General features: G+C 42.5%; 1 protein-coding gene across 4 annotated transcripts in view; it reads right to left on the bottom strand.

The window, feature by feature from the left end:
• Positions 1-3371: 3371 nt before the first annotated feature.
• Zc3h13 (zinc finger CCCH-type containing 13) overlaps positions 3372-19685 on the bottom strand; it is a 61079-nt gene continuing 44765 nt past the window's right edge. For 3 of the 4 annotated variants that reach the window (XM_075950174.1, XM_075950178.1, XM_075950175.1), the window contains 8 exons: positions 17698-18274; positions 15699-15802; positions 14198-15388; positions 13083-13595; positions 9897-10049; positions 8601-8801; positions 6804-6967; positions 3372-4150 (listed from right to left, as the gene is read on the bottom strand). In XM_075950174.1, the coding sequence (XP_075806289.1) occupies positions 3980-4150; positions 6804-6967; positions 8601-8801; positions 9897-10049; positions 13083-13595; positions 14198-15388; positions 15699-15802; positions 17698-18274 (3074 nt within the window). In that variant the 3' untranslated portion in view covers positions 3372-3979. The remainder of the gene's footprint in view (positions 4151-6803; positions 6968-8600; positions 8802-9896; positions 10050-13082; positions 13596-14197; positions 15389-15698; positions 15803-17697; positions 18275-19685) is intronic. The other variant, XM_075950177.1, reaches the window with a different exon arrangement.

Genomic DNA, 19685 nt, shown 5'->3' with positions numbered 1-19685 from the left:
CCCAGTCTCTCTAGTCCCTCAGCCCAACTGCTCCTTCCCGTCTTTGCCCTGCTGGTCCTGCAGTTTTTAGGTCTCATCTTATTCCATTCACAAGACCTTGCCCAACAACCTAAGGCAACACCCACCATACCCAGTCTCTGTTCTTTCATTTCCCTGCTCCGTCATTGCATGAGCACTATGACTTAGAAGTCTGCTCACTTCCCACTGTCCCTAAGCCACTCAAACCAACAAATCCACAAAAGTGCACACCAAGACAATCCAACAGAGAATCTTAACCTGATGAAGTAACTTGACAGTTGGGAAATTGTGTCTAGTTTCACCTAGAAAGTCACTTAACAAAACTACGTCACCTTCAGAATGGAGTATATTACTACACCAAATACTCACATGAAACATGCTGAAAGACCAGCAAATAAAGGAAACTAATTGCCTAAACTTTTAAAGGAGAAACTGACTTCTTTCTCCTGAGCTGGGGAATCTATGCCAAGCCACTAGGCAAGTGTTTGACCTACGGGCTATATTCCTAGCACCACAGACCTTTTGAAGGTTTATTATGTTTTCATGTGTCTGTGTGCATCCCCTGAAGCTGGAGATCCAGGTAGCTGTGAGCCCCATGGGTTCTGGGAAAAACAGCAAGTGCTATTTATTAACGGCCGAGTCATCTCTCCAACCCCATCAACCCTTAAAATAAGCAGCACAGGTTCCGCTGGCAGCTCGTTCCTGAGGTTCTAAAGCGTCACCAGTGTTCAATGTATCCCGGCTGCTTCACTCGACTGGACAGCGAGGAACAAAGAGGGATGTTCTGCAGACTTAATGCTCCACAGGTAAAGACAAGTCAAAAATTCCTAATGAGAGCCGGGCGGTGGAGGTGCGTGCTTTTAATCCCAGCACTCAAGAGGCAGAGGCAGGCTGCTCTCTGTGAGTTTGAAGCCTGCCTGGTCTACAAGAGCTAGTTCTAGGGCAGGCTCCAGAGCTACAGAGAAACCCTGTCTAGGAAAAAAACCAATAAGTAAATAAATAAATAAATAAAAATTAAAAAAATTCCTAATGTGGCTGTGAGGTAGGAGGGAAACATCTGAGCTCAGTGCCAGGATGAAGACCTTCTGTGGCCAGTGTCAGGATGGGGGTCTTCTGTGGCCACTGTCAGGATGGGGGTCTTCTGTGTTCAGTGGCCAGGCCTTTTAGCACGTTACTTAGGCATACTTACAAAATTTTGTTAAATAAAAAGCTGTGCCAGCTAATGTCACCCTCTCCTCAACAGTGAGGACAGGTGTCCCACGTAGTGGGTTCAGTATTTGACCACACAGCTCTCGTGTACCTTGCACTGGAGATACACTTCTGTCCTTTCTAACTAGCAGCTAGATGGGAGGTACCACGGCAGCAAATGAATAAGCCTGTGAGAGCTGTAGGTACAGCAGCCCATACTTACATGTTTTTCAGGACTTTAGGTCCAGAGCTTTTATAAGAGACCCAGCAATGCTCAGGCAGCATTTTTTTCTGCGAAATACAAGTTTGGAAACAAGACTGAATGGTGTTCTCTATCTGGGAAAGTGAAGTTATGGAGATGGTTATCTCATGAAAAGTGGATTGTTCTAAAGCTTTCCTCTGCAGCCTAAGACAGGCAGATTTAGCCATATAATTTCTCTCGTTTTGTGTGTGTGCGCATATAATTTCTCTTTCTCTGTGTGTGCATGCACACTCATGTGTGTTAAAGAGAGGGGGGGGGTGTCTTTGTAACCTTGGCTGTCCTGAAACTTGCTAGGTAGACCAGGCTAGCCTTGACCTCACAAAAACCCACCCATCTGCCTCTACCTTCTAAGCAGTGGGCTTAAAGGCATGCCCCATCACACCTAACATAAATAACTTCAGATATTCTCAGCATTAGTGAACAAATGAGGGAGCTATAATTTTTGTCACGTTCTACAATCCTGGTAGCTTAGTTCTAGGACTTGAAATGCTTCTTTCCTTTTAACTTTAAATCTTGATGCTTAGAGGACAAAGTTACACACTGCAATCAGGATGTGGCTTCCTGCTGGTGCTCACTCACTGAGCTCATAACTTTCTGATTTTGTTTGCTTTCTTTTTTTAATTTAGAGCATTTAGAAAGAGGGCACCAGGAAATATGCTTACTTTCCCCTTGCTTTTCTGGTGATTTTTCTTAGAAACGTTTTCAAAGCTCCTTGAAAATAGGATTACTTCTTGTGATTGGTAGATATTCTACATGACAAATGTTTCTTGAGATGGATGTAGAAGAAACTGAAAAGTAATAGAATTGGTATTATGAAGTACATCTGCTCAGGAGACATGAAGTCACACAAAGTAGAACTTAGCTAAGGGAGAGCTGCCTCCAAAATACCTCAAAATAAGCAGTACGCTAGTCCGCCTGTTAAAGACAAGCAAAATTTAGGATGTTAGGATACAAATGTTGGTTCATCAGGATGGTCCAGCCATCAGGCCCTTCCCCGAAGAACATGCTTCTAACAGGAGTCCAAAAAGGCAGTGTGGGGTCACAATGAATGGTAAGTCCTGGCCTGTCCAGTTCTCTTCCTGAGAAAATCATAATTCTGCCAGGTGGGCAAGATGGCCCTAGGTAACAATTATTCAAAAGGACAACACTTGTGTACTTAATTCTGGAAATCTCTTTGCTGTGTAAACCTCCCATCTGCCCCATGGCTAGACTCACAGGTTCCTGTCCCTGCTTAATTTGTTCCGAGTGTAACCTGGGGCCAGGACATGAAGGAGATTTAAGGATGACTGTGTGTATAAAATGCAGAAGCCTAGGAAATACAGGCTCGCAACGTCTTCTGTTTGAGGCTGACTCTTATTTGGGCTTCAGCTTTAGCAAAGAGCTCTTCCAAGTGAGCAGAGTGACTTCTCACTTGGCAGCACATTACTCCTGGATTAACAGACACGCTGCCCCAATGTCATTATGCAATCTTCAGAGAAGAGAACAGGAAAGCAGAGACAGTCAACACAGGCTCGTGATTTTAACGAAAACCCATGAAACGACACGAGCAAATCACAACATTTCTTCCACTATCACCTCACGATCACTGTCTGCTCAAATTCTTTAGCCTGCAGTTCATTCCAAGCTCTCCCAAGAGTCTACTTCATGAGTTAAAGATGTACAGAGAACAAAGTAGTCTAGAATTTAAAAAAGTAAATTTTGGAGGCAGCTCAGCATTGCGAGGTGGTGGTCAGATCTTCACCCTCAGATGAGAGCTGGATGGAAGCACACCCTCCAACATGCTCACGAATACACAGCTGCACAATGCTGAGCACAGAGTATGGACCCATAAGAATGGACCCATAATGCTGACGATACATGCTTCTAGGTGTCTGGAGTCTGATTAATAAAAACAAGGGAAATCTACAACAAGGAAACAGACATTTATTAAAAATAAAACAAGACAGTCTCTGACAAGGAACAATAAATCCCACTCAAGAGTCCAAAGACTTCCAATATATAATGTAACTATGTACATGTGTAAAAAGTCTCAGTGAGTCAATTTTTTTTTTCTTTAGAATTTTCGAAAGAAAAAATGAAAAACCGCACTTGGGCTTCCTTTGGGGGAGCCTGCCTACAGGCACACCCCCAGACCTGCCCTCCCCGGTGCTGTACATGGCACTGCAGCGCATGCCTTTCGGTCAGTGTCTGTATGATGATGAGAATGAAATCAGTGCACTGATGTCACAGGGAGTATTCACAGGCTGAGAGAGGGATGACCTGGCATCCTCAAATCTTCAATTTTAATGAAGACACAGAGGAAACTACTAAATCTAGATGCTTTCACATTATTTCGGCTGAATGTCAAGTACTGTATAAAAATTAATGTAAAATCTTAAATGAACCAGAACTGCTGTCTCTGGAGATCAGTTCTTCACTCCTGGTGCAGCTGATAGACTTCTGTCTCTGTGACAGCAAGGGAAAGATTCTGCACTGCTGCAGACAGAGCTAAGGGGCTGCCCAAAGTTTTGTCTAGGACACGCACAGCTCCTGCTGGACACTGGACGGTGCTAATTTACTGTCTTCCATCTTGTCTTGTCCAGGAGTTTGACAAGTGGTCTTCCTCTTAAATAACCGAAGACTCAGCCGAAGCAGCTCGTTGTCTACCAGCGGAGTGTTTGTGTACGCCTGCTTCACAGTTCCCTATTTGGAAACAACAAAGCAACACACTGTACACTGCTGGCCACAGTGGGAAAGACACACAGGGTAGCTCCACCCCAACCCCAGCATTAGCTGAGCATTGATTGACTCTGAACTCGGCCCATGTTAAAGCAAAATTAGGACTCTGTTCAGTACCAAGCAAGCAAGCTCCAGAGGGTAACCAACCCTGTCTAGGTCTTACTAAGGCGGGGCTCCTCACTGTTCCCAGCAAGCAATTAATTACATTTCCTCCACCATTTCTAACGAGAAAACAAACACTGGAGTGGAGCAGAGGCAGTGTGCGCTGAGTCTCCCCTCCTGAGCCCTAGTGAGCAACACTTGTATTCAATCTTGCTTTTGCCTGGCAAGGTGAGAGTTCTGAAAGAACCATGACTCTTCCTCCACAAGCCAATACCCTTCATTCCTTATTGGTCTCAGCACTTGGGCCGTACACGGAACTCTTTCCTAGAAGATGGTCAGTCGTCACTGTGCCTCATACAGAAACCTGTGCCTAAAGCTACCCTGGATGGGACAATCAGGTCAGTTCGTCCCCATCCCTAACTACATGGAATGATATGGGCACAAGCACCATGCTATTGCTCTTATTTTCCTGCATCCCAAATACAAATGACTGGGAGGTTTCTGTACCAATTTGCATTCTTTAAAAAGTATTTCTATCCGGGCGATGGTGGCGCACGCCTTTAATCCCAGCACTCGGGAGGCAGAGGCAGGTGGATCTCTGTGAGTTCGAGACCAGCCTGGTCTACAGAGCTAGTTCCAGGACAGGCTCCAAAGCCACAGAGAAACCCTGTCTCGAAAAACTAAAAAAAAAAAAAAAAAAAAAAAGTATTTCTTTCCTAAGCTATGGCGGAGCAACAGTAACTTTCTGTGTGTGTTTCTATGAGGTTTGCTACAGACTCATGCAGACAGGGCAGCAATCAGGGTAGACGGGGTCTTTGCTTATTGAAGCACTCACATCACCTTCTCAATCCTAGCTGACAATCACTGATGGCTTCCACTGTTCTATCTTTCCCAGATGTCACAGAAACACAGGCCAGGCCTAACTTAGATGTTAGCTCCTCTCTTCAGCATAACGCCTTTGAGATTTGTGCATGTTGCTCAAGGTGCCAACAGCCTGGTTATGTTTTGTGGACAGTGACTCTCTACTGTATGGGTTGTTACAGCTCACCTACTGGCCGATGAACACTGGAGGTGGTTTCATTTTGGAGGGAGTGTGGTCATGTTTTAACAGGTTAGCTCTTTTTGGCAGCTGATATAGGTTTTTAATAGGATTTCACTGCAGTCTTAATTTTCATTCCCTAATAGCTAGTGTTGACAAACATCTATTCATGTGCTTAATGCTAACCACACTGGCATAATATCTGTTTAAATATTTCACCATTTTGAAAAACTGAGTTGTGCTCTTATTGCATTAATTCTTGAGGCTATCTTCATATATTTGGGACATTTAAGAGTGTATACTGTAAGTACTATCTCCTAACTATTTTTCTTTTCATTTTCCTATCAGTCTCTTAATTTATGATGAATGATTAGTTCATAATACAAATACTTTAAAAATCAAAACTATTTTCCCCTGTCCTTCTTAACTGGTAACATATGCGTCCATCTACTAGAATTTGCTCGCTTCCATTTAATTGAAATTATATTTTTTTACCAACACCACATTATTTTAAATACATGCGTCATAGTAAGTTTTGAAATGAGTATGTAAATTCTCCCATTTATTTTTAGTGGTTTTATTTTGTGTACAAGTGATATGAACAGACTCCACATAAATTCAAGAATCAGCTTGTTCGCCTCTACAAAGAGATCTTGAATTTTTATTAAAATTTTGTTAACTCTGCAGACCAGTCTTGGGGAGAACAATAATCTTAACTATCACTTGATATAATCATGTGGTTTTTCTTTTTTGTCTGATATGTAGATCACACTGAATGACTTTAAAACACTGCCTCGTCTTTCATTCCCAAGGTAACCAATACTGGATTGTGGAACAGGATCCACTCCCCATATTGCTGGCCTTGGTTTCCCAGCACTTTTGAGATCTATGGCCATCTTCATGAGAGAGGATGAGCAGCATGTGCATGCAATGCTGGAGCTGTGACCTAAGCTCCTGCTTCTGGAAACACTGTGCAGAATCAGGGTTTGTTTTGTTGTTATTTGATTTTTTAAAAAGCTATTTAGCATGTTTTCAAGTCTGACTGTCCAGGAATAGAAATTTCATTTTTAAAAGGATCTAAACCAGAGTTTTCAATCTGTGGGTTGTGACCCCTTTCACAAACTTGAAAAAAACAAACAAAAAAAAAAAGCCCAAGGCTCTTTCAGTCTCTATCAGCTCCTTCTCAAATCTCGAGTAACTCTCATTTCTCAAGTCACCTTTGTCTCCAGCAAACGCTTGCATACACTCTGATGTGTCTGCTTATTCCAAGAAGCATGTAGAACATCGCACACATGAATAAACGCTCATGCATGGAGTCTAGAGGGACAACTATCACTCACAACAGCCACCATCAACACTGCTGAGGACGAAATGTGGATTCTTCCCTTAAGTATCTGGCAGAGTAGGAAAGCAAATTCACAAAAGCCGTTAAGATGGAAAATACACTATTCCTACCACCCACTGCGCGGTCGGTACCTTTTCGTTCTTCACAAGCTGCTTCCGGATCGCAGAATCCCGTCTGAAACATAATGCTTTACAGCACGGTCCCAGGTCACTAAGGAGACTCGCTCGCTCTTCTTTTCGCAGTAAGGCAGCCATGTTGAGAGCCCCTAGTTCATGCTCGAAAAGGCCGTCTGCATCTTTCAAGCAAAACAAGCATGTGTTAAGTCTCCCTGTGAGAGCAAGTGTCAGCACTGACTCAACTGAGTACTCCAGCAACCTCTGACTTACTGACATTAGTGACCTTGGTGAATGGCTCACCAAGGCGAGCAGCAATGGTCCCTCATGACGTACCTTTGTCTTCCATGTAGTCACATGGCTAGTCTTCCATGAAAGCAACAGTGTGATGCTATCTTCAATTTAAGGTGTATTGAAAGCAGACTTTAGAGGGGGAATGAGGCCCCTGATTATATAGACTTGAAAGAACGGCCAAGTGAGAACATTTAAATCAGATCCAGTATCTGGCCTAGCATTAAATATCATGTACAGTCTGACATTTCAGGACTCTTCTGTAGCAAGATATAAATGTAGTCACGGCAGAGACAGTGACCTCTATAACCTTAGCTAAGGGCAGTTAGGGGTTAGCCAAATGTCTAAGTCACATAAACACAATGTGTTATATGACAGTATGTTACAGACAATGTGTTAAGACACAATAGATTAGTTTTAAATCATACCATGCAAGAAAAAGAGAAAACTTAAATTGACAAGAAAATAAGAAAGACAGCAAAAAGAAAATTTCGATTAAAAAATTAGGCTGGGATAAAGTAAACAAACAACTGGGGTTAAAAGGAGTTTTTTTTTTCCCTGAGGCCAAAGACTTTAACCAAAGTAAAAAGAGTGTGGCAAGAACCCTTAGGTCACTTTTCAGATCACAAAAATGTTCATAGTTACAATTTATTAGTAGTATTAAAGTTGAGAACTTTACTGATTATGGGAACAGGCAAAAGGACATGGCTCATAAAACTTTAAAAACAGTTTTCTCCCAATCTCACTGACAGAATTGTTAGTAAGCTATAGAACAACAGAACAAACCAAAAAAAAAAAAAACACAAAAAAACCAGAATCCATAAATTAAAAGGTTCAGATTTGCTGACAGTTATAAGGTGAAAATTAATTCAGATAAAATATTTTCTGACTAAATACTAATGCGCCTCCAGTCCAGGCACTGCTCTGTCGTTCTGCAGTAACCAGTCTGCTTCTTACTGCAGACAAGAGACAGTGGTGATGTAACTGTTCCAACTACAGCTGACACCAACAGAGGGCGATTAGGTGAGAAGAAGGGTATTCTCTGGAATCGATTAGGACCCTCCCCAACACATTAAACCATTCTCAGCCTAGACATTCACATTTGGGAGCACCTGCTTGCCACCGGGGGAAAGGGTTGTCAAGTCACCCAAACACGGCTTAGGGAAAAACATGGAACTGTTTTGTTTAGCCCTGAACAAACCCTGTGCATTCTGACACATGAACTTACCTGTTAGAAAGTGTTTTCTCTTTTCTACGGTGCTGGACCTAAGCCCCGTGCCCTGTGCTTATGCTCTGCAGAGAGCTAAACCTTAGCCCTCAGAATATTTTTGATACAGAAAGTTCATTTTCTTTTCCAAGGTTTTTTTCCCCCCTGCCAGAATTAAGCCTTTCTTGAATTTAAGAAATAATATAACTCCTAAAACAGTTCCTAGAGCTCAGGTTCTACAAGAAAACCAATGGAATGCTCCCAGGAGCACACTAATAGTTATGGCATGTTACACAGCTAAAGCAAAGCCAAGTTACCTTTTGGTTTTTCTAGAAGTCGTTGACATGTTTCCTTAACTTTAGTAAATAGCTCAGAACCTGCCAACTTCTTAGAGATCCCAACTCGCAGCAGAGCAGCTCCAGGTGTGAACTGTAAGAGCGCAGCCCCCGGCTCTCTCGGTTCTTTGGGATGCTTTGGCATAAGTCCAGACCAATCCACGTCTATCACATCTAAAGGATCTGTAAACAAGGTAAAGAATTACAGAGAGGACTTTATTTTACACCGGGAAACTGCAGTCTGAGGCTGGACAGATGGCTCAGCATGTAAACGTGCCTCAAGTCAAAGCTGTCAACCTCGGTCTGATTCCTGGACCCCACATGGTGGAAGGAGAACTGACCGAGTCCCAGGAGCTGTCCTTCTGCGCTCCACACCTGTCCTGCGGCATGCGCCACACATCCCCAGAGAATAAATAAATGAACATAAAAGAGCAATACAGTGACTATTATCACACAGCAAATAATCTCAGGAAAATGAGGGGACGAGCTGCATCTCTAAGTTAGGAAATAGAAGGACAAATGAAGTAAGTACATTTAATATACCCAGGCCAATCAAAATAACTCCCTGTGCTAAAACAACAACAAAATAAAACACACACATGTGGCAGCCAATGCCCCAGGGCTTGGGAGGTACAGGCAGGAGAATCAGAAGTTCAAGATCACCCTCAGCTGCACAGGGCGTTTGAAGTCAGCTGTGCTACATGAGATTCTGTCTCAAAAACTAAAAAAAGAAAAAAAGAATCAAATAAATTAAAAAGTTGCATGCTGAGGCCCTGACGGAGGCAGATGGCTCCTTGAGTGTCAAGGTGCTGCTTCACACTTCTTCCTCCAGTGGGCCGGGCAGAGCACAGACCACAGGAAGGACACGGAATGGACACACGCAGAAAAGGAACTTCATCAACTGTGTTCAAACAAACCTCAACTATCTCTCTTTTTGAAAGGTGTTTAAAAAGTTGGCTCAGGCCACCACAATTATGAAGTCCTGTACCACATACCCACCATGTCAGACATTGGCAAGCAGCTGGGATTTGGAGAGGTTCTGGGTGAGTTAATAAGAAATCTTAAACTCTAGAAAAGAAATCTTACAATTCTGCTTTTCCCTAGGACCTAGGACTCTTTCAATTAAAGAATATAGATGCTTGTATTATAATATTCTTTCTAATGGGCTTCCCTTAATTAAGACCTAGAGGCAAGAGCCTAAGTGCCCTTACTATGGAGGAGAACAAAGGGCACACCCCCCCATACTCCGGTTCCTCTGTGAGCTCTGCAATGCATTACCTGGCATCTTCTCCTCTTCCTGCTGGTCCTCTCTCTTTTCTGCATCCCCGGCAAGAATTTCATCTAGTTCATCATCACTGATGGGTTCATATCCTTCCCCAGCACCAGAGCCTAACGAATGTGCATCATCTAACTTGGACTCGTCATCTCCTGCTAAACAGACAAACCCAGTTCATGTCAAAAAGGTAAGTAATAAAAGGGAGCAATAGTGAAACTGAAAGGCGGTGACTAGTGGGCACAATAAAGGACGCGAGAAAGTATTTTTTTTAAACCAGAAAACCTCATTTCTTTGCCAATTGATAATATGATAATAACTTGATAATTTTAATTTTAAAAATAAAACTGAACTAGCTATATTTTTAATATTAAAAATACAGTAGCAATATCCAAACACACTGTTAGGTCAGAATTAAAATTTCAGAAGTAATGTTAAGTATGTACATTGTATTAACTGAAAGTTTCATACATGCATATACTAAATTTTTGCAATTTTCACCCTTATTTCCCTTCCTGCTGTAGCCTGTCCTCAATTAGTTCTCCTATTTCATGTCTTCTTTTTGTGTTAATTTTCAACAACACTTGAACATTTTGGATAGTTTAACTTCAAAGAGCTACAGTAATTTTTTACCCAAACAAACTCATTTTAAAAACTTGCAAACCAAATTCAAACTGCATTTTTAAGCTCAAATCTTAGTCTATGATGTTTAGCTCATAATATGAACTTTCTAACAGTGAGGTACTACTGTGAAAGTGTTGCTAATTTCCCCTACCTCTCAGTTCTGCTTCTCTGTCTCAATGTTTTCACTTCCTTACTGAATGAAATTTTTGGAAGAATGCTGCAATACTACACTAGGAAGTAAGTGCATCTGTTGGCTCAGTAGTATAAATTCTATTTTGTTATTTTATTGACTTTTCTCCTCAACTAGACCTAGACTAAGCTTTTATTTCCTGAGTTAGTTGTAAACCTAGTTCCCAAAGTATAAATAAGTTTAATTATTTCTAAACTACATATTTTATAGATCTGTAACCACAGGCTCATGGGTATGCATCTGAAGCATAAAAAGTATGAGGCTATGAAGTATTTCTCATCATTCTAATAGTTTTTCTACTTTCCAGAGGAAAATCCCCAACTACTCTATTATTCTCAGTAATAACACTGCATTGCTGGCTTGTGAAATCACTGCCTGCCACCACAGTGGGCTTGTATACAATGAGGATATGTCTTCTTTGGCTGTAAGCTCTTACTAATAAGAAAATATTTACACGATACAGCAAATGATTCACTTCTAAATATTTATACCATATTATCTACAGTCACAATAAAGAAATGATACATTCAGGAAGAAGACAGTGACTCCAGTTCTAATGGACCTATTATAATGATTAGTCCAATTGTATTCAGTTACATCCCAAAGCTGTACTTCCATTAGAATTATAACTTGGTGACCCGATGCTTCTTATACCCATTGAGATGAAAATGTAATGTGAAGAAGCTGATAGAAGCTTTAGTTAAAAGAGAAAACAGGCAACTGGGAGATAGTCCGCCTTTCTAAACACCGCGATATCACCATACAGACCAACGCTATTATACAGCAAGACAAACAAACAAAAAAAACCCACATAAAACAAAAATAACCCAGAGATTTGCAAAGAAAAGGTTATGTCAGAACAATGATGTAAATTCTGACTGTAAGACTGGTGAGTCCCAGGAAGGCAGAATTTCCAGAGAATTCTCAGAGAAGCCAGCCTGTTAACCTGGATGTATATTATCCAACCAGGAATGCTATGTGGAGAACGCACACACAGAGAGTATGGGTAACACGGTATGTCCTGATACGGTCATATTAACTGTATCAGGAGGAAGGCAATGATGCATAAGAAGGAGGATGTGGGGATGAAGACCTGGGAAGGTATGCTCACACACACAATGGACACAGCTCAAAGAGCAGCTCCAGAAAGGAAGTAACACATTCAAGTAATACACTCAATACGGTAAAAGGAAAAAGGAAGGATGAAGACGGGTGAGAGACTGGAAACGCCTGTGTCAGTTTGTCTATGCCTGGGGATGAGGACATAAAGAATAACAATTTATTGTTTGTGAATTGCTGCATGACAGCATTTTGCCTATAGTAAAACCTACTGATTTAAAAAGTGATTGTTTACATCTCTTGGATATCTGCTTAGATTGTTCAACACCTGTTTAAAACACACACACACACACACACACACACACACACACACACACACACACACACACACACACACAACCATTTAACTTCAAAGGCATTTCTACCTTAGCTTTCTTCCTAATACATTTCACCTCAATTTTGAGTATAAATTAAACGAAAGAGTAAGTCATGGTTTTAAAGGAGGTTTAGACTTTCTGCATAACCAAATTGGATTTAGTTGAACTGTAACAAACTGAACTTTTCTTTTTACTGAAGTCATCATCCCTACTCCCTAAAATGAGTCATTTTGTCTGGCACTGTGGAATGGCAGGTGAAGAGGAAAGGGGTGGGGACTGAGGTCCCATGCACTCAAGACAGGCTCTGCCTGGGCCACATGGCCAGTATGGCCCTGTGTTCTGCTGAAGACAGGGAGAACCACCAGGCTTCTCCAGTCAATCTGCCATCAAATAGTTTTGGGGGTGGTATTACAGCATGCTCATTTTCAACTGCTCTAGCAGACAGGGACTGCCAACAGCTATTTAATTGCTCACTACAATTTCTGTCACAAGTTGAGACAGGTTTTGCTATGTAAGCCAGGCTGACCCTGAATCTGATTCTCAGCCTCAGCTTTCCTGGAGTTAGAACTATAGGTGTGAGCCATTATGCCCAGCTGATAATTTTTTATCATGTAAGAAAAGGATGTGATGGTTATTAAAAGCTATAGGCAATGCACCAAGTGAGCTATCACTTTAATTTTTAGGTGGCAATAGAAGTGACTGTTTCTTTTAATGCTCTGTTCCCTCCCTTTACTTCAACCATGACTTCTTCATTTCATTCAGGTCTTTGATGAAATATTATATCCCAGTTTTTAGAAATGGTCACACCTTTACTCTTACAGGCTTTCCTTATCCATCTACTTCCACTGCAGTAGAATGCAGTCAGTTCATGTTTACTCACGGTCCTGCAGGGAACTGGAAAAGGAATGGGGCAACCCAAGAGAGAAGAGCGGCGCTCTCACCTTCCAGACTCTCTGTCCGCTCAGCTTTACTCAAGTCTTCAAACCCCTGCACAGACCCCAGGTCTCTATCCATCCTTTCTTTATCCATGGTTGCTGAGTCCCGGGAACTGCCGTCAAGGTCTCTTTCGTGCTCGCTCTCCACTTTGGCTTCACTGCGCTTAACAGATTCTGACTGAGAAGTCTCAAAAGTTCTATCTCGGTCTCTGTCCCTGTCCACAGGGTCAGTGGTCAGTCTCTCTCTTTCTCTGTCCAAATCTCTCCTTTTGTCTCGCTCTCTTTCTCGTTCCCGCAGTCGATCTCGGTCTCGGGTTCGTGGCCACTCTTTATCAGCTTCCCGGTCCCATTCCCTCTGCCTCGGGTCTCTCCGGTCCCTCTCCCGGTCTCGGTCATGTTCATACCTATCTCGCTCTTGAAGCCTGTCTCGGCTGTCAAATGACCCAGACCTTGAATGAACCTGGCGATCTGACTCAGGGGAGCTTCTTCTTGAGCTGTGGCTTCTGGAATCCTGGCGATCTAAAGTGAGTGTGCATATGAAAGTTAATAAAGAAACAAACAGAACACTTTGTTTTACAGTCCTTTATACTTTATAACTTCTCTATTTTATTTTTTAATGTTCTGTTTATATACTCTGTATTTCTAGATTCTGTAATCCTATACATCCAAACTCTCAATAAAGTGCCAATTAAGTTCCATGAGCATCCTTGTCTATTTTCACTATAGACCAAAGCATCAAAACATGAACAAAGAAGACCAGGCACTAATACAGCTAATTACTCTAGTCTTTGATCTCTTCCCTCTCTTATTTTCTATGGTCAAAGGGTAGCTCTGGCTGCAGGAGAGAGAAAGAGCTAAAATACATGAGCTCGATCAGTAAAGCATGCCACTGTGATCCTGGTGGGGTAACACTCCACTGCACAGGCTTCTTCACGGTGTTAGTATAAAGCAGCAACAGACATGATTTTAATGAAATGGTTAAGCTTTTGTTTTGTTTTGAACTTGCATGCAACTTCAGGCAGCATGTAGAAAAACCAGTTTGGTACTGCCTTAAGAGTTATAATTGTATACAATACACTACCACAGAAGACACTAACTGGATCATAATTCAACTTTATTACCTGAAGAAGTACTTCGGCTGGGTTCTCCACGCTTTAACTGATCAATCCTAGATTTTCTTTCTCCCGGGATTTCCAGGCTTTTTGTTTTTTCTCTGTCTCTGGAGCCACTGTGCAGCACTCTTTTCCGACTGCCCTGGTCATCCCCACTTCGATGGGCAGAATCATTAGATGGGGAGCGCAGGCGACCAGAGGTGTGGCTACGGTGACTTCGGTTGCTCCCAAGGCTGCTGCTCCTCTTCTGATCCACCAGCTTGCGATGTGGTGTATCTTCTAGGGTCACATGAGATGCTTCCACTTTCTCCACTCGTGTCCTATGGCACTTTCTATGTGAGTCTTCACTGGCATTGGCACTGGAGGTGGAGGCAGAGCTGGAAATAACGGCAGAGGAGGTAGCAACAACAGCCGAGGAGGCAAGAGCAGAGGCTGCAGTACTGGCAGCAGCCACGGGAGGTGGGGGAGGGAGAAGAGACGAGAGTGGGGAAGGGGTGCTGCCAGGAGTAGCAGTGGCTGCAGTGTGCTCAGGTTCCATGCCCTCTGCACGGTCAGGCACATCCTCATCCGACCAGTCACTAAAGGCTGTATCTTCTTTCTTCAGCGAGTCCTCGAGCAGGCCATCCTTGTCGGTGGAAATCTCAAGCAGTTCCTCCTTGATGGCCAGAGGGGGCGTGCGCGGGCCTCTCTTCTTCTTGTTCTGTGGGGCTGCCTCTTCATCAGAGACATCAGAATCACCTTTAGATCTTTTACGCTTTTTCTCAACGTTTTTCTTCTTCTGTCCTTTTTTGGGTGAAAATACTTGTGCATCTTCAGATGTCTCAAGGTTGCTCCTCTCTAGTCCGGCATCATCCTCCTTTTTCTTCTTAATAGGTTTCTTTGGAGCTTTTGCTTTTTTCTTTTCGTCGTGGGCTCGATCAGATCCATCGCGGTCGCGGTCTTCAGGCTGGCGGTGGCTACTGAGGTCTTGTGCACGAGCTCTTGAGCTGTCCACGATCTCTGCTGGCTCCCTCTGCCTATCGCCAGAAGAAACCTTCTCTCTGAGTTCTTGCTCCTCATAGCGCCTTGAACTCTCCCTCCTTTCTGATTTACGATCGTCCTCTTTCCATCTACCCTGCCTGTCTTCTGGGAGGTGGGATGGGCTGAGAGAACGAGAATCTTGTGGTCGTACGACCTGGCTCAAGAGTCTATGTTTTTCATCTATACAAAAAATAAAAGCAGTTACATCTCCATTAGGTCAGTAAACAGAACATCATATTTAAACTACAAACTCACTTTCCAGTTCAAAATTTTCAAAATGGCAATAAAAATAAAAATACATCTCTAACTACCAAAATGAGGAAAAGATAGTGGCTTTCATAAAATGGGATCCTGACACACTTTACTCACACAAGCACACATTTAGCAGCATGGAAAAGGTGCATTTTCAGAAGTCTGACACATGAGTTACAGTCAGTGTCAAAGATGGGTTCATGCTACACTGAGCATGCACAGCAGAAAAGATACTCACTTTTGTCATCCCCACTGTGGTAGGTATCACTGTCGGGAGAATGCTCCCGCCTGCGCTTGGGGGACTGCCGGGGGCTGGGACTCCCTTCGTTTCTGTAACGTTTCCTAAATTTGGACAAATACAAGTTATAAAGTTGCACAGGGGAAAAGAGTCCTCTGTACTCTGCTCTTCACCTGCTTTTCTTGACTCTAAGTAGAAGTACAATCACAGAAAAGAAGCACCCAGAGCTGTGCTCACAAAAGGCAGTTTGCTACAATGTAAAACTGAGTTAAAACCCACAGGGGCTGTTCCCTCATCACACACATGAGACACTCAAGGGAAACCTGCCAGATCTAAACACAAGCTGGTAACATCCTGTAGAAAAATCAATAAAATAATGTACTCTATAATACAACTTGTCAATTTTATATGTTTCATGCAGAAAAAGAGGGGTAAGAAAAATCTCGAATCATTTTAGGAGTTAAAAAGCTGTGAGTCTGACTTATAGCCACATTACTTTCATGTAACCTAAGTAAGTTCCGTGAGGTCCCCAAATCTTAGTTCTGCCATCTGAAACTGGGGGAAAAAAGCAAAAGCCCTTCTCTTCAGACTAAAGTGAGTTAAATTAGTTCAGAACCATGTGGGCACATTGTGAAAACACTATAAAAATTCCCTTTATCATCATAGAACTAAATCACTTGCTTAATGGCAAATCAAGAGATAACCCAGGTACTTGCTGTATCTGTTATTGTAACTAACCTTTAGCTGAGCAGGAGCTTACACACCTGGGGCAGATTACCCTAGTGCTTTCTCACATGCTCATCAAGTCTGACCTTTTATTCACCGAAATCTAAATTTCTAAGAGTTAACACTGTTTCTAGATACCAGGGCCAAAAGCTGAGAAAGTAGAACAGCTCCTTACACATATGAGTGAACACACGAGTGGGGACAGCCCCAGGAACAGCGTGACAATTCACAGGACCCAACTCTACCTAGAGCTGGCCTGTCTCCATACTGTTTAAATTTGGGTCGGCTCGGACTTGTTATACACAAGAAAATGGACCATAAGTCACACTGTATGAACATGGAGGACTCAAGGGCTTTGGGGTTTCAGCGTCTGGACTCAAGCCCGCCTTAGGGTCATGTGGAGGAGAAATAAGACTCCGGGATTGCTAGACCTGTGATGAAGGCACGCTGGGCCCTCCAGGCCTTGGTGAGCTTAAGTCAACTGCAGATGCACCAACAGTGCTGAGTGACCCCAGCAGGAGACACCCTCTGCTGAGCCCACTGAAAGACACTGCTCACTCCTGGGCAAACTGTTAACACAGCAAGGGGTAGCTGATGGACTAGGATAAAGCAGAACTTAAAACTTGAGAAAAACCATTTAAATTACTTTTAAGAAAACCTGAAATTAGAATAATAAAACAAACATTATGGTAATTCAGCAATCCTACACAAAACAATGTTTCCCCATTTTTTTTTTTAAAGTTGTAGGTCAGCTCAGAGAACCGAGATAAGAAAGCAGTGAGAAGACAAAGTTATTAGTCTCATTTAACTATTTCTGGTCACAGATAGCAGCATTCCTAACTTTTTCTTTTCAGTTTTTGGGTTGGTTATATATAAAACAAGAATCAAAAACATTGCTATTGGAAGACAGTAGACACATGAAAAAATATTAACCAAAGCAAAAAACCACAAGAAAGACTTAAAAATTTTAATCTTAGGAGACAGAACTAAAAAGAAATATACATTTGCCTACAATGTCTGAAGTTTGCATTCATTATTCTTAATGCGGAGAGAGGGAGACAGAACAGAAATAGACAACTATGGAAAAATATAGCCCTGGAATCCATACATAGAACTCAGAACTACATTTCTAGACAACTACAAACATTTTAAACACCAAATAAATAAATGTACACGAATAGGCATGAACACACATGAAGTGACTGCGTTATAGAAGGGGAGAGGAGCAGGAAGGACACGGGGCTCTACCGACACTCAGTCCCGCCCTCCTTACTTGGCTTTTCTCTCCTCGTGGCCTTCTCTGAGGCTCCGGTCCTCCCGGACGTCCTCGCGCTTCTCCCGGCGGTCATCGCGTCCCCTGTCTTTGTCTTCCCATTCTCTTTGTCGTTCTCGCTCTTTTTCTCTTTCTCTTGCCCTTTCTCGCTCCCTCTCTCGTTCTCGTTCTCTCTCACGCTCCCGTTCCCGTTCTCTTTCCCTCTCTCTCTCTTCTCTTTCTCGCTCCCGTTCTTTTTCCCTCTCCCGTTCCCTCTCTCTTTCTCGCTCTCGATCATGGTCACGATCTCTCTGATCTCGCTCTCGTTCTCGCTCCCTCTCCCTCTCTTTCTCTCTCTCTCTCTCCCGCTCTCTAGCTCGCTCTCTTTCTAGTTCTCTTTCTCTTTCTTTTTCTCGCTCCCGATCTCGTTCCCGCTCTCTCTCGCGCTCCCTTTCTCGCTCTCGGTCCCTGTCTCTGTCTCGAACCCGCTCATCTCTTCTCTCATCCACTCTGTCTACTCTCCGCTCCTCTCTTCTGTCATCACGCTCAAGCTCCTCACTCCTTCCCTGATGTCGAATAGGTGAGCTTGGTCTTTGATCTACAATACAAATCAAGTTTGTCAGTGACTGATTTGTCAGATAACCTGTAGGCGGTCTCACATTTTATCTGAATAGAGTGTCAGGCTACAGTGGGAACAAATTATAGATCAGGTACTGAACTTACTTTTAACTTCATCGTCTAACCTTTAAACACTATTTTCTTAACGATGATGTTCACTTGCTCTCTAGCGACCCTGCTTTCTGCTTGCCACCAATCCCTACCCTGCACTGATGCATCTTTGATTTCACTCTGCATGCTCCTACCCCGTCTGCAGCCCACTACTTCAACCCCACTTTCTGTCATGTCTGTCCCCCAGCAGGACCTGAGAACATGGTGGTAAAGGACAGGGGCAGGAGGTGTAGAACACAGGAGCTAAAGGAAAAGGAACCCCTCTAAGTTACACCTCCAGTTTCAGTCCCAAATATATACAGACCAAAGTACAGGTGTGAGAAAATAAGGAACAAACAGAAGTTTAAAACTTGTGGCTGCAATATTAATTTCTAGTAAGCTGGAGTTAGAGGTACTGATGCCCCCAAACCTTAAAATAATCAAATTTACAAAATGACTGACTCATTGCCTCTCACGTATTTCTCTCTCCCCAGTCTTCACAAAAAACCCACAAACAAAGAAACCGAATACATGCAGCTCAAAAGCCTGGACGAACAGGAAACTAGTCTGGGATCAAAAATGTGCACGGGGGTGCGGCACAGGCCTTTTCTTTCAACAGCAAACATGGCGACGTGACTTAGACACTGCAACCCAGAAGACTACTTTCTCTATAATAATGTCTACTGACACTGTAATCGCGGAGATTACGTTCATACTTCATAATGTCTACTTGCTGATTAATCAGTAAATCATGCTACAGCATGTTCAATGGGTTGGCAACTAAAATGTCTAATCATTTTAGAATATTTCTAGGTTTAATTTAGTAACTTGAGCTTGCCTTATCCCTGGCCGCATTAAAAAAACAAAAAAGAAAAAGAAAAAAAGCTAAAAAGTAACATTTGTCTACATTTACTCCTTATGAGTTTCTAGGTCCCTTTAAAAGTTCATAGATTTTTCAAGCTCAAACACAGTGAAATCCTACTCAGTCTTCACTATCCTTTCTATAAAAACTTAGCAGCTTTGGTGTAGAAGTGATTCTGGTAACTTTGCCAGAGTTAATTAGAAACACTAGAACCAAAAGTCTGCTTTCCTCACTCCTTTCTCCTTTTGCTGAAATTCATTACAACTTTAAATAAATCTACTGCATCACAACTTTTTTTTTCCAGCAGACCCACATTTGGGGGAAATTTTTAGTTTGGTGATTATAACCAAAATCACCATTATGAAGTAACCTGAAAGGCAACAACACCGCACCCAATATGACAATTTCCCAGTAGTTCCTGTCTGTGACCTGACACAGC

The sequence above is a fragment of the Microtus pennsylvanicus genome, chromosome 15 (assembly GCF_037038515.1).
Source record: "Microtus pennsylvanicus isolate mMicPen1 chromosome 15, mMicPen1.hap1, whole genome shotgun sequence".
NCBI lineage: Eukaryota > Metazoa > Chordata > Mammalia > Rodentia > Cricetidae > Microtus > Microtus pennsylvanicus.
Note: the sequence above shows the minus strand (reverse complement) of the source record. Positions and strands in the feature narration are given on the sequence as shown.